We start from the raw sequence: 16,519 nt of genomic DNA, 5'->3' as shown, positions 1-16,519 counted from the left end.
TTTCTGATATTGTGTAGTCGTCCATAAGTTATTTTTTTAGTTATCGTTTTTAAATACCACTGACATTAATTCGGATAAAAAAATTACAACATATGTACCTATTGTGGAACTCTATAACTATTGGTATCAAAGTATCAACACTATCTAAATCTGTGTCCATTTCTCTATCGCATATTCCAAGGTCATCCATTTCACCTTCATCTGTTGATTCCCCGTCTTTATCCTTATAGATGTCACATTCATTTCTTCATTTCCTCTTGCAGTGACCTATTTCTACTCATTCTCACTTTTACATGAGCATAAATTATAATAAATACATAAATGCATTTTTAAATATAATAAAAATTTTTTAGAACAAACATACCTTTTTAAACTCTATCCATAAACAGAACTCACAAATTATTAGACATAAGTTAACTGCTAACTATGAATTGTTAAGTGTAAATATGTGGAATATAGAAACGAAGAAAAAATGTTTACAAAATACAAGAGGGTCATAAATTTTAGTATGTATTTAAAAATTTGATGTCCTGGTATCTTAAGAGAACTTGCTACTGTAGTTTCCACTTTTCGAAGCTATGTTTATGGACCAAGAGCTAGCAACGTCCGAAAAAAAAGTATTTTAAGACAACTGGTTCTTTAATATATTATTCCCTATGCTTCCTCGAACACCGTACCGGCCATCTGGCTACTGATACAGGTTGCGTTCATTACTGCGCAACACACTTGTCCGGTAAATATATCGAATTTAATAGTTATTTATGATATAAGTGTTAAAAGTACACGTTTAAGGCACGCATGTGAAAGTTTGCAGAATGAGCGATAGCGAGTTCTGCAATTCACATGAGTGCCTTAAAAATGTAATTTTTAACACGCATATCATACAATATTTTTTTCTACAAACGTAATTACAGGACAATATCTACAAAAACTTTTACTTGAACTTGAACTCTACATTCCATTTTTATATTTTTTTGACATTACATCAAAATTGCCTATACGGTCAATACGAACTGCAGTGCCTTAAAAATATTTTAAAGCACTAGTGCCTTAAAGTAGCATTTTTAACGCTCGTATGGAGTGCTAAAAATTGCATTTTTAACACGGTTGTAGACAAAATTATTTTAAAACGAAATTTTTTTGTCATTACTTTTTAAACATTATTATAAATATGAATTATAATTGCCAGACATTTCTGTGGTTTAAAAAGTACTGTCAAAAAATGTTTTCGTCTTAACATAATTTTAAACCCAAATTCAGGGTGATTGATTAGTGTGATAAAGCTCAGTAGATCCGCTATAGTAATAGATAGCTATAAAAGTTAATAACAAAACTTGTAGCCAACTTTGAGCTTCACATTACAAAATTAGTTAGAATGTTACAGGGTGTTCGATAACATAGTGGCAGAAAAATCTTATGTTTTTTTTTTAAATGGAACGCCCTATATTTTATTTTATATTCGAAATCCTCTTAACTTCCCCATCACAAAAAGGACACGCGCCAACTCGTAACTTTTAACGACAAAAATTTTCAAATCAAAATGTACACCGGCCAATTCGTAACTTTTCTATTACCTGACCTGCAAACTCGAAACTTTCTTCAGGTGAATTCGAAACCATTGATTAAATCTAATACCTTAAATCTAAACCGGATGTTTCTTGGTTTGCTTAAGAAAATTATATTTGTATTATATGTACCTATAAAAAATAGCAAAAATTGAAATATCTTAATAAAATAATTGAAACAATATTATAGTGTTTCACTAACATGTGTTATAAATATTATTTCCATCAAGTATAGAAGTATAGCTCTAAGGGACCGTTCATGTATTACGTAACGCAGGTGGGGGCAGGCCCGACCAGAGGGGGGGGCAGGGGGGGCAAAATCCCCGGGGCCCGGGGCCCAAGGGGGCCCGGGCCCGGCCGTTAACAAATTTAAAAAAATTCCTTTTATTAAAATATTTTACAACAGATTGAATTTGCTTGCGGTTTTAATTATGAAATTATTATAAGGAATATTATGCATTTGGAAAAGGCAATATGCAAGAAATTATTTCTTTGCATCGAAGCATCTAGATCAGGTTAAGCAATCTCAAGAATCGAATAAGAGAATGCAAGTGCATTATTTGTCTTGGAGAACTCAAAACGAGTTCATAGCAAGTTGTGCTGATTATGTAAGGAAAGTTATTGTGGACGAACTCAAGCGATCTAAATACTATTCTATTATGGTTGACGCTACACCAGACTCAAGCCATGTAGAACAGACCTCTTTTGTATTTAGATACATTATTTTCAAAGAAGACGTAAAAGAATATGAAATCCATGAACGATTTTTGGAGTTTTCCGACTGCAATGAAAAAACTGGAAAAGACATCGCAAATCTAATCAAAGAAGTTCTTAAAAAATATGACATATCCTTAGATGACTGTAGAGGACAGGGATTCGATAACGGCAGTAATATGAGTGGCAAGTATAAGGGTGTTCAGGCTCATATTTTAAAATCAAACCCTCTGGCTGTGTACTCACCATGTGGATGCCACAGTTTGAACTTATGTGGAGTATGCGCTGCTGAGAGTTGTACTGAAGCACAGACTTTCTTTGGTGTTGTTCAGAATCTGTACAATTTATTCAGTTGCAGCCCGAAAAGATGGGAGCTTCTGAAAGAGATAGTAGGATCTTCACTGCACTCATTGTCTGATACGAGGTGGAGTGCTAGAGTAGAATGTGTGAAACCAATAGCGGCACACATAGGCAAAATCATTGAGGCAGTTTCATCATTGTTGAATCTTAACGTAACTGTTGAAACGAGAGCCACAATCAATGGGGTTTTAGAATATCTTAACACCTTCAAGTGCATCCTCATGGCGTCAATTTGGGTGAAAGTGTTGGTACCCATCAACTACAGAAGTCAACTACTTCAATCTATGGATGTTGACAACTACTTTGGATGTTGAGAGTAGTAATATAGAGAGCCTAATTGATGATTTAAGTGCCTTAAGAAATAACTGGGACAAGATATTGTCTGAATGCAAACATGTTGCAAATGCTTATGGTATCGAACCGGAACTCTCCACTTCCCGTGCGAGAAAGAGGAAGACTTTTCACGATGAAACAGCTACAGAAGATGTAATGTTAAATTTATCCCCGGAAGAACGCTTCAAAACAGAAGTTTTTTACACAATAATTGATGTTTTGGTGGCCAACCTGAAAACGAGGTTCACAGCACTGAGAGAAATCGAAATGAAATTTTCATTTTTATGGAAGTATAACGAAATGGACGAGAATACGATCTCAGAAAGTTGTGTAAGATTCGCCGAAGAGTACAATTCAGATGTAAGCAGGGATCTAGTTGATGAAATGATTTACTTGAAAACTGTTAGTAAATCAAACATCTCAGATACGTCGCTGAAACCAGCAAAACTTTTGAACAAGCTCGTGTCCCTTAATGTGACAAATCTTTTCCCCAATGTGTGCATTGCTCTTCGCATATTCTGTTGCCTACCAGTATCCGTTGCTCAGGCCGAGAGATCATTTAGTGTTTTGAGCCGAATTAAGAATTGTTTAAGATCTACTATGGGTCAACAACGATTATCTGATTTGGGACTGTTAAGCATAGAGTCAAAACTTGCAAAAACTCTTGATTTCGACCACGTGATCCAAAACTTGGCGGATATGAAAGCAAGAAAAGTTATGTTGTAACTAACAGTTCTATTGTAAATAATTAAAAACAAAGTTTAATTGTTAAAACTGTTTTAATTTTCTTCCTTCCTGTGTCAATAGCATGAGTGTTCACTATAACATATCCCAGTTTATGAGTTATCAGATTTTTGGGAATTTTCGTTCAACTGGGTTTCGGGGGGGGGGGCCGACCGGGTCTCATCCCCGGGGCCCGGCCTTGCTCTGGGCGGCCCTGGGTGGGGGGGGGGGTCAAAAGTCTTCAAAAATTGCATTACTCAATAGTTAAACGCCCATTAGAGTGCGTTACGTAGGGGGGGAGGGGTGTAAAAAATCTTCAAAAATCGCGTTACGCAATACTTGAACGCTCCCTAACACGAGCTTGGTTTTTATCAAGTAATTGTAACTTCAATATGTAGATGTTTAGCAATGATAAATTATTTAAATCCATCTGATAATTTAAAAGCAAACAGATTTTCCATAATATGTTTATTTCAAGTCTAAAAGATATACCTTTATTTAGTTACGAATTCACCGGTAGTTATGGTTACCGAAAAATTACCTAAGGGCCAGAGTTACCAACTGGCCTGTAATTAGGATGGGGGATAAAAATAGTTACGAATTCAACGTGACCCCACAAAAATATAAAGGTTTGTTAGGTTATGTCGGGATTTTACAAAGTTATAACCAATTTTCTATGAAAATCGTAACAAGTTCAGCTCCCTGTATAAAGAAAAATAAGCATAACAGCAATGGTTTATTGGTGCCATATTTTTTTGTGGATTGTGAAAATTTTTAAGAATTGTTGATATTGATAATTTTCTTTATATCGAATTCAGGGTGAGTCAAAACGCAGGTACATTCTTTTCTCAGTAATTTTAAATGGAACACCCTGTATATTATATCACTATCGAAAAGTACCATTACCGTACTTTAATTTTTGTATAATATTCCATATGTCTAAATTTGTTAGTTTTCGAGATATTTTCTCAGAGCAAGTTATTAATTACGGTGTTGTATTTAAAATACTGAGAAAATAATGTACTTGCGTTTAGACTCACCCTGTATTCGATATAAAGAAAATTAATCTTAATCATTTTTATAAATTTTGACAATCACCAAAAAAATATGGCACCAATAAACCATTGCTGTTGTGCTTATTTTTATTTATACAGGGAGCTGAACTTATTACGATTTTCATAGAACATTGGTTATAACTTTGTATTTGTAAATACCCTGTTTAACATAACAAACCTTTATATTTTTGTGATGGGGAAGTTAAGAAGATCTCGAATATAAAATAAAATATAGGGTGTTCCATTAAAAAAAACAAAAGTTTGATCGGCCACTATGTTATCGAACACCCTGCAACATTCTAACTAATTTTTTAATGTGAAGCTCAAAGTTGGCTACAATTTTTGTTATTAACTTTATTACTATTTATTACTATAGCGGATCTACTAAGCTTTATCACACTAATCAATCATCCTGATTTTGTATTTACCTGTACACAGGTGTGCTGCGCAGTGATGAACGCAACCTATATTAGCAGCCAGATAGCCGGTACGGTGTTCGAGGAAGCATAGGGAACAATATATTAAAGAATCAACTGTCTTAAAATACTTTCTCGAAAACGTTTCTCTTGACCATTATGACAATTTTAAAGTTTTCACATACTTATCGCAGCTTAGATTTAAATTCATGGAACTGTAGGTAGCATATAATCTAAATCTCCGTTATTATCCACAAGAGTCATCCACTTTTGTATGATATTGTTCATATATTTTGCATAGAGTTATATATTAGCATAGAGAGAGTGTCATTCAGAGCGAAGTGACGACACCATCTTTTTTATTTGGATTAGTGCTGTTTCACTCTTACGCATATTAAAGCTGCTACAGTTGTCCTCCTCTTCCGTGCCTATCTTCGCACTTAATGTCATCATAGATTTTCGATACAATGTGTTAGAAAGAGATGCAGCAAACCAGTCCATGAGATCTTGTCGTCAGCAAGCGCGGAAGGTAGGCTCCCTCTATGTTAATATATACCTCTATGATATTTTGCTATATTTAAAACGGTGAATATTAGTTGAAACCGAAAAGAAGAAAAAACTAAAAAGCAGCAATTCGATAATTTCGGCCACCTAATACCTAATTTGCAAAGTCTACACAGCAAAATTTTTGTCTGCTGTCAATGTTTTTTTTTTAATTAATACCAGAAATTCACTATTAACTTAGCGGTTTTGTATTTCGTACCATGAGAACGCCTAACCCTCGTACGATTTTGTGGTCTTCCCAAGACAGCACAACATGTTCAACATTCGTAATGGAAAAATCCGATTAGTTGTCATATTTCACTAGAATTGTTTTTCTGTTTTAACGCAAGTAATCTTCTACCGCATTAGAATAGAATGAAAAGTTTTGGATTTAAAGTCAACAAAACTGTAGTAAACAAGTGACTAGTTTTCTACGTAGATCAGTATGTTTGCGCCTGGAAAACATAGTTATAAAAGGTGCACAATACATTTCCGATGAAATACTTCGTTTATCTGTTAATTAGACTAATTAGAGAATTCATTGAAAACACTCAAAATATTAAAAATTTCTCACTTCCATTGAATCACCAATGTACAATATCTATCATAGCATAGCTCATAGTCGTATGAGTTGAGGACTCATACAGTTTCTTCCCATTCGATTCTTCATTTATTATCATTGGTTCTGTTCTTCTAATATTGTTGGACCAAATCTTTCATGTTAAAAGAGGCATTCTATGTATTCTTTCCATGTTCGTATTTTTGTTTCGTTGTCTGCTGATCTCTGCACGTTGCCGTCAATTAGTTCGTGCCTGTATTTGTAGCTTTCTCCGATTTCTCTAATTAATTATCTTATGTATGTTAAACGTGTTATTTCACATAATTTCTCATTCTACCAATTTTCTTTTGGGTTTCTCTGCGTATCTTGTCATTATTAATGGTATTAACATCTTTTTTTCTTGAACAAACTCGACCAACCTTTCCTTTCTTTCATTGCGCTGGCCAAGTCCATGTTCTCCAATCAAATCTTTCGCAGTGACTGATTTATTGGTAGTGTGACCAACTCCAATTCAGTCGAATTCGGGACAAGGCTGAAAAAATATATCTGAAATCCGGGACTTTTCAATGAAAATCGGACCATTTTTTTTTAATATGTAACTTTAATTTCTTTTCATTAATTATTTAACATTTTTATGTTTACACTGATATTTTTGATGGGATTAAGACCCAATTTGTTGTAATGATAATTACATTTTTGTTAGTTTTTGACGTAGGATAACAGTGTATTAACACCGAGTATTACCCCCACCAATTCAATTTAATGTGAATTGTTAGAAGAATAATGTATTAAAAAGATTTCAAAATAAGAATTTTATTACCAAAACGTATTACTACCAAAACGTTGAAAATTCGGATGACCCGTAAGCCTTGTCCGGGACGCCGGGACAGGACTTTGTAATTCGGGCCATGTCCCGGATTTTTCGGACTAGTTGGTCACACTATTTATTGGTAATTTTATCCACCAAAATTCCGACTCCTTTTGGATGGGTGTGATGATAGTCGCTGTTGTTTGATGATTGGCGTTGAGGACATTGAGCATCCCATTGATTGTGGGGCATTTACATTTACCATTATCCGGTCATCTGACCTCACTAATTTCGAGAATATCGAATATCAGTCTGACCATTTCTTTTTCTAAATTATGTAATTTCTTCTTCTTCTTTTGGCATCATAACCCTGAATGGGTCTTTGCCTGTCTGGCTATGTCCTTCCATTCAGATCTCTCTTGTGTCCTTCTTCTCCATTGTTAGGCTATTGATTATGTATTTTAGAAAGGAACTACAACGTTAACGGGGTTTTATTGTTTCATAGAGTCAATGGAACTCTATATATGAAAAAACCGCGGAGTGCTACCATTTAAAGGGGTGCGTTTTTGAGAAAAGGGTGAATTAGTCCCTAGGCACAGGGCAAATTAGAGTGAGTTCTATTCACCTTTGGTACAAACACGTCTACAGAAAAATTGTTTCAGGTTAAATTTACTATCGAAATATCACATTTTAAAGTCAAAAACATTTTTTTTTTACAAAAATATATTCAAAAGAAAAGCAAGAAAAAAACACGAAAGGTAGCATTTTTGTTTCTTGCCCTACAACTTTTTTTCACGGGGATATAGGTATAGGCATTACTTCACAGAAAAAATACTTCCATCCTTCCTCTTTAAAATGGCGTTTGGCGTAAGTCTGTGTGATTTACAGTTTCCAAAATATAATTTTTCAAATTTCGCCACTCACAACAATTTTGGGCGATTTTCCTTGTTACTTCGCAAACATTGTTCTGTAACTTATTTTACGCAGCTTTAGGTAAATGCAATGTTACATTTAGTAGGAAGCAAAGTCAATTACCTTTAAAATGATCTATCGTATAAGGCTGCATGACTATTTTTAAGTAAGATATGGTTTTTCAAAATTTTATACTTTTAATGATTTTTGATATATTTTACGATTATTTTTAAATTTCTCATTATAACTTTTTATTGTATACTTGGTATACACATTGTGAAATAAAAAGGAAAGCTTATTTTCTTTACTTTAAAATAGTGTATTGTAAAAAATTCTAGGTCTATTTTTAAACAAGATATGCTTTTGCATAGTTTGACATATACACATGCAATAGGTCCCACTAAGTTGGAACCATATGGAAAACTTTTTATTATTAACTTTATGAAAAAAATTATTCTTTATAAAATGCTCTGCATAGTCTAAAACCTAAGATGTAATCATCAGATATAAAATTTTATCAATAGTGTACGAGGTATGTTAAAAAATATGAATTTAGCTCAAGAGTAAAGTACCTTTATATTCCACAATATCGAAAAGTGTTATCAAGAAAAGTTATTTGGAATCAAAAATTATGTTACAATATTCAATTATATTCTTCTAATTGAAAAAATAAAAAAAATTTAAATTTTTTCTCAAATTACGGATCTCCTTGAATATCCCACGGATATCTTGTTTAAAAATAGTCCTAGAGGTGATTGCAATACAACATTTTAAAGTAAGAAGAAAATAAGCTTTTTTTATTCTAAAATGTGTATACCTAAATGTACAAGAAAAAAGTCATAATGAGAAATTTAAAAAAATAATTATAAAAAATATCAAAAATCATTAAAAGTATAAAAGCTTGAAAAAGCATAACTTGTTTAAAAATAGTCGTACGACCTTACACAGCAGACCATTTTAAAGGCAATTGACTTCTCTTTTTACTAAATGTACCATTGCATATACCTAGAAATGCGTAGAAAAAAGTTACAGAACAATGTTTGCGAAATAATGGGGAAAATTTCTCAAAAATTCTGTGAGCGGCAAATTTTGAAGAATTCTATTTTGGAAACTATAAATCCTAGAGTCTTCTACCAAACGTCATTTTAAAAAGGAAGGATGGAAGTTATTTTTCGCTGAAGCAAACCTATACCTATATCCATGTGGAAAGAAATTATGGGGCTGAAAACAAAATTACTTTCTTTTTTGTTTTTTTCTTGCTTTTATTTTGAATGTATTTTTGTAAAAAAAATACTTTTGACTTAAAAATATGATATTTCGATAGTAAATTTATCCTGGAATAATTTTCCTTTAGAAGTGTTTGTACCAAATGTGAATGGAACTCACTCTAATTCACCCTGTGCCTAGGGACTAATTCACCCCTTTCTTAAAAACGCACCCATTTAAATGGTAGCACTCCGCGGTTTTTTCAAACATAGCTGTCCTTTGACCATATGAGACAATAAAATCTCGTTAACGTTGTAGTTCCTTTTAGCTCTCTTATTTTGAACATAATAAATAGCCTATGTCTTATGTTCATGGTTTTTAGGTCGTCTTCTACGTCGCGTCGTCCAACCATCTCGTTCTGGACCTTTTCTTTTGGAATATTTTCTTTGTTACCATGACAGTTTTTGACTTTCCACAAATCTCACAATATCATAATCTTCATTCAATGCTCCTGATTCTCCATGTGCTGTCTTCCTCTTACAGCGGACCATATACCTTTCTCAGTATTTTTTTCCGAATGTCCCGAGTTAAGCTTCATATTTTTTCGTCATTGCCCAGGTTTCACAACCCTAGCCTACTACGGGTCTAATCAATGTTCTGTAGATAGTCATTTTGGTTTCTTTGTCTAATAATTTCGATGTCATCAATTTTTTATTAGCATAGTATGTACGATTCCCGCTGGAAATACGTGCATTAATTTCGCTACTTACGGAATTCTTCTGATTGATTTTTGTGCCCAGATTGTGTGAAGGTATCCACACGTCTAATAGTATAGTTGTTGTCTATTGTGATATTATTTTCATTGTCAGGTGTTCTTTTGGCGGTCATGTATAATAATTGAACACAGGACACATCTTATGGAAAATATAATGTCACTCAAATGAAATAAAATTTACATGAATAGATGCGTCCTGAAATTTCAATAATTTGATACCATTGCGCCAACTCTGTATTTTGATTAACAAGAGCGTAAATTGATAAAAATAAATTTAAAATTAAATAAGAATGTACGTGTGTCAAAGAGAGAAAAAAGATCTTGTGATTCGCTTACTCGATAAATCTTTCTAAGGGATTAAAGCAGATGCTTAGGCCGATGCCACATTATGCGTTTTGACCGGATGCGGTGAAAACGCATCCGTTTCCAACGCAACCGGACCGACCTGTCACACTATGCGTTTAGTCTGGTGCAGTTTGTAAGCGCGTACCGATGACTCAAAACGCATCCGTTTCCAACGCAACCGGACCGATCTGTCACACTATGCGTTTTCACCGGATGCGGCGGAAACGCATCCGGTCAAAACGCATAATGTGGCATCGGCCTTACTCTTATCTTTAACTGTTATTATTGATAATAAAGTAGGTATAATTTTGTTAGTTGTACCGCCTCTAATCGGCTTAAGCTAGTGTTGAATAGACTGTATTCAATAGCCACTAGACTAATATTATTTATGAATTCCAGTTTTATGGACTTCAAAATGCGATTTCGATAAACTTTAATTACAATTAACGCCCTAATTAAGCAAAATTCAGAGTTGGCGCAATGGTATTAAATTATTGAAATTTCAGGACGCATCTATTCATGTAAATTTTATTTCATTTGAGTGACATATTTTACATAAGATGTGTGCGGTGTCCTTTAACTGAAACCCTCAAGGTCACTTGACCGCATCAACGAACGTCTGTCGTGTCTTCTCTTCGCAGTTGCAGATAAATAGGTTTTACTTTACTTCGTTTTTGCTTCGTTTATTTTAGGCCCCCTTTTTCGTGCTTCAGGTTCAATCATTTTGAACTCTTCCATTAGTCGTGGCTTGTTCCTACTGATGATAACTACATCGTCTGCATATGCAGTAATTTGTACTGTTTTGATGTTTATATGGCCGGTTACATTGGTTTTTCTGGTGACTGTTATCTAATTTACTAACTTGAAAAATACTTTTAGTGTTTCTCAGTAAGCTTAGGTCGTTATAACATGGTTCACTGATTGTGAAATGATTTCGGCACTAAGTATCTTCAATATGTTTAATATTTTAACAAAAGTTCTTTTTACTTCTTGGAGATCTTTCGATCTGTTTAATTCTGAAGCTGCCTCTGGTTAATTTCCTGGGAGGTAGATTGCTAACTATCCCTCCATCTTTTAGGTGGTCTTCCGCGGGGTCTTGAACCGCGCGGGTTGTTTTCTAGGTCAATTTTTGGGAGTCTATTCTCATCCATTCGTCTTACATGGTTGTACCACATTCTCTTGCGCTGCCTTCCCCATCTTACAATACCTTGAATTTTGCATTGCTCTCTAATGTCTGTATTTCTAACTCTGTATCTTCTTGTTTTCAGGGTTATCATTTCGGCAACTCTTAGCATCTGTTTCGTTTTGTTGGTGTCTTCGCGCACTTCTATGCCATATGTCATGATCGGTCGTATGCAAGTCTTGTAGATTCTAATTTTACTATCTGTGTGCATATACGGATTTGACCAGGCATCTCCCGCAGACATCCTAACAATGCAGATGCTTTGTTGATCTGACTCCTCAGGTCCTTTACTGGGTCGTGAGTGCTTGATATATCTATGCCCAGATATCTGAATTGCATCACCTGTTCTATGGGGTTGTTCTCAACCACTAACTTACATCTGAGCGGATCTTTTGCTATTGTCATACATTTAGTTTTGTTGGTAGAAATGTTCGTATTTAGTTGGCGACTTACTTGAAAGAACTGAAAGAGCTGTCTCTGAAGATCATCTTCTGATTCAGCAATAATTGCTGCATCATCTGCGTAACACACCAGACCAATTCTTTTGTTGCCCATTCTATAACCGGGATTAAGAGATGTTACTTTGTTTATAATTTTGTCCATGAGTAGGTTAAGAGGAAACAGTAGCGATCAACAGGTAGCGAAAACGCGTTCCAAGATTGCGGCTGTAATTTTTAATATTTTTTCGAGATATTTGGCACACGTATTCGTAATATAATAAAGAATGGCGGTGCAGAGCCCAATTTGAAAAATATATTAATACGTGGAAATTACTCTGTAATTAAATACAATATTAAAAAAACGAGCCTCTACCGCCATTAAGAAGAACAAAAAAGTACACTTTCTTCAAATAAACTTTTTTTATCCGATGCTTAGATTTTGTGTCATTTTGGAACTACTAATGAAATAAAAAATTTTAGTAGTTCCAAAATGACACAAAATCTAGGCATCGGATAAAAAAGTTTATTTGAAGAAAGTGTATTTTTTTGTTCTTCTTAATGGCGGTACAGGCTCGTTTTTTTAATATTGTATTTAATTACAGAGTAATTTCCACATATTAATATATTTTTCAAATTGGGCTCTGTACCGCCATTCTTTATTATATTACGAATACGTGTGCCAAATATCTCGAAAAAATATTCAAAATTACAGCCGCAATCTTGGAACGCGTTTTCGCTACCTGTTGATCGCTAGTGTTTCCTCTTAAACAAAAGTTATAAATTCAAAATATTTGAATCTGGAATACATATTTACTTTAGTTGATGCGTATTGAGTAAAATCAATAACCTCTTAAAGTTTACGTAAGGGGAGCACATAGTTGCGTAAGGGTAGCACCGAAGAAGACACTCGATTGAAGTGCTTAGAGTTTTGAAAAGTGGGCAAATTTTAATTGGATCACGTGTATACCTTATGTTATAAACTAAGATTTTTTTACAGCATTTGAAATCTCATTGTCTCATTACGATAAAAAAAGTAAATCTAAAAGGGGAATTAAAATTTTTGTGGGGATTTTCTTAAGCCGAGATTCCAAGCAACGTGGCATGTCACGCGAAGAGAAACAGAAAATATTATGTAATAGAAAAAGATAAAAGCTAAAGACAGGAATCAAGGCAATGTGAAATAGCGTTTTTTCCATCACAATTTATGATTTACCATACTTGGGCTAGGGCCGAACCCTCTATTTACGGTCAGCGCAGGATCGTCCATCGTTTGTCGGTAAATAATTTAATATTATTTAAAGGAAGTTATAGACGGAGAGGCAGCGCCGAAAAATCTCTCTGAATTTACTAAAGCCATTTTTTTCACAGTTGATTACCGTGATTGTGTAGAGAAACATACTGCGGTCAGTCAAGCGAAACGTAGAACAGGTGGTACTGACAGCTTGTCAAAGTTGCTTACCTGCGAAGGTAATTAAATCCATTTACTAAGGCTGAAAATCAGTACACACATTCTAAATTGAATATAAATAAAAGTTATTATAGTCGGTCAGCTGTATGACGGGACAGAGCCGGTCGGTCAGCTGTATGACGGGACAGAGCCGGTCGGTCGGCCCCAATGAATGTACAGAGTTATTCACTATATTTTGACCCCCTTGTAAACTGCTTTATTTACAGAATTAGAAAAAAATGTAATATACAAAAGTTATTTGATTTTTTAATTATGATTTTTTGACATAATATATATTGTACTAGTGACGTCATCCATCTAGGCGTGATAACCTAATCGATTATTTTTTTAAATGAGAATAGGCGTCGTGTACTATCTCATTTGAAAGCTTATTCAATTCTCTATGCAGTAATATAAACATTAAGATCATTATTTATAGAGGGTGTCCAAAAAATTTTTTTTAATTATTAATTAAACAATTAATTTAATTAAAAAAATTTTTTTGGACATCCTGTATAAACAATCATGTTAATGTTTATATTACTGAATAGGGAATTGAATAACCTTTCAAATGAGCTAGGACACGACCCCTATTCTCATTTAAAAAAATAGTCGATTACGTCATCACGCCCAGATGAATGACGTCACTAGTACGATATATATGTCAAAAAATCATAATTTAGAAATTGAATAAGTTTTTTATTTTACATTTTTTTCTAATTCTGTAAATAAAGCAGTTTAGAGGGGGTCAAAATATAGTGAATAACCCTGTACAGTCATTGGGACCGACCGACCGGCTCTGTCCCTTCATACAGCTGACCGACTATAATAACTTTTATTTATATTCAATTTAGAATGTGTATACTGATTTTCAGCCTTAGTAAATGGATTTTATTACCTCCGCAGGTAAGCAACTTTGACGAGCTGTCAGTACCACCTGTTCTACGTTTCGCTTGACCGACCGAAGTATGTTTCTCTACACAATCACAGTAATCAACTGTGAAATAACTAGCTTTAGTAAATTCAGAGAAATTTTTCAGCGCTGCCTCTTGGACTATTAGAAGCTGATACAGAGTAGGTACGTTCCCCTCCAAACTTCCGACTCGGCTGGGGCCTAGTACGGTTAGTGCCGTGGTAATTTTACCATGGAGTGGTCTAACGACGTTGTGTTAGAATTGTTGTCATCGTATGAATTAACCAACTTACTAAAGTTTCTACTGCAAACACTGGTGGTGTACCCTCGATACTCGAGAGGACACGCTCTACCGGATTGGTTCAACCGAATTTATGAAAAAGTAAATATTTATTAATGTCTCTTTTCTTTGCTGATCTGAACTAGCGAAGAGCGCTGATCCACGTTCCTTGGGGTTCCGTCTTAAAAGCCGAATTGAAAATTTTGTGTGGTTATCTTAAATTGTTTATCGTATCATACCCCAAAGAAGTAAAACATTTATTTTGGTAACAGGTGGGGGCGTCGGTAGTCCGGGAACAACAATCAGCCACCAACGCACTCAATCATTACCCCTCACCGATCATCCCCCGCCTGCTGCGGTCGCTCCTCTTTCGACTACTTCCACTACTACAACAATCAGTAGTACCATAACCGATAACTCCTTTCATCCTTCTTCACGTGTACCCATCACAACTACCACCACTTTCAATGTCAATAAGGGCAGATCCAATCAGGCTACGAAATGTATGTATATTTGTTTCTCAGTATATTCTTTATTGTTCATTCCTTTTGCTATTATGGTATGAAGACTAAAGCATGATCCTTGTAAAGCTTTGCTTATTTTTATTTTCGCATGCCTTCAGTAGATCGACAGTAATGTAGATTAATGCAAAATGTATAAGTACGTTATATTTTGATAATGCTTGCTAAATATTGATTTCTGTTTTAACTGCATAATCTATTCATTACTAATAAAATAAACATTTACTTGAAAGTTTAAAATTAAGAAGAAATTTCGTTAATAGCAATGTAAACTGTATTGTGAAATAAGCACTTTATACAAATATGTAATCTTTTTTGTGAGTTCGAAACTAGCTTTTGAAACTGGTATTAGGTTTAAACCAATTCAAAACAAAAACAATTTATAACGACAAATATGTAGTTGAAATACACTTAAAAATAAAACCAACTAATTTCCTCAAATAGTTGAATCACACATTTAAAACAGATAAACATATATGCAATTCTCGAACATACAAATTACATGCAAAATTAAATAGTATGGTTCTTCTCAGAGGCATTTTTCAGTGCGACACAAGTGACAGAAAAAAAGGCACGTCCGTGATACATACACATTTATAACATTTATTCCAGTTGTTGATAGATGGCGCTATAATCGGAAAAGAAATGATTTAGATATTTACCGATTATTTACCTATTACATAATGTCTATACGACTATAATTCAAAGTTCTTCTCAGTCTTTCAGTGTGTCATTAATGACGTAATATATGATTTTAAGAATGTAGAGAATCATAGCATGACATTTTAGTTAAATCTGACAGTTGTCAGAATCGTTATCGTAATTTGGTATAAAAACAAATCAATTGTGTTTATTTCATTTATAAAAAGATATGTTCTTTGACTTGTATAGTCTTATAAATTGTACAGATTATAGTCGTGTAGATTTGTAGATAATAATATTATTAATATTATTATATAAATATTATATAAATCATTTTTTGTTCGATTATAGCGCCATCTATCAACAACTAGAATAAATTTTACAAATGATTTTAATCACGCACGTACCTTTTTTTTCTGGCACTTGCAACTAAATGCGTTAGAAAGAAATCGAAAAACTGTGACGCACTGAAAGATGCCTGTGAGAAGGAGATTACGTTATTTGATAAGGAAAGATGTGGTTACCTTTGTGAACGGAATGTGACGACAGTAACGTCTTGCTCACTTGCAGGTTTGCCGGTGGCAAATGAGCGAGAATGGCTGAATGTAAAAATGCACTTGCGCTCGCGCTGCCTGTCCTTTGACTTCCGTCTCAAAAAACCGACAATTGAGGGAGCGCCGTGCGGGTGCCGCCCGATTCACCAACGACTCTACCTTATCGGTAAGAGTCAACGAGAAGTGCACGATACATTGAAGGTGGAATTACAAAAAAAATATGTA

The 16,519-nt window shown here is 34.2% G+C and overlaps 1 protein-coding gene across 3 annotated transcripts in view; it reads left to right on the top strand.

Moving 5' to 3' along the window:
- Positions 1-16,519, top strand: part of LOC114330008 (insulin receptor substrate 1-B) — a 241,734-nt gene that overhangs the window by 104,208 nt on the left and 121,007 nt on the right. For 2 of the 3 annotated variants that reach the window (XM_028279300.2, XM_028279299.2), the window contains exon 5: positions 14,850-15,080. The exons of the other annotated variant lie outside the window; for it this stretch is intronic. In XM_028279300.2, the coding sequence (XP_028135101.2) occupies positions 14,850-15,080 (231 nt within the window). The remainder of the gene's footprint in view (positions 1-14,849; positions 15,081-16,519) is intronic. 3 annotated transcript variants of the gene reach the window in all.

The sequence above is a fragment of the Diabrotica virgifera genome, chromosome 2 (genome assembly GCF_917563875.1).
Source record: "Diabrotica virgifera virgifera chromosome 2, PGI_DIABVI_V3a".
NCBI classification, from domain to species: Eukaryota; Metazoa; Arthropoda; class Insecta; order Coleoptera; family Chrysomelidae; genus Diabrotica; species Diabrotica virgifera.
The sequence above is the reverse complement of the archived record's forward strand: the minus strand, read 5'-3'. Positions and strand labels throughout refer to the sequence as shown.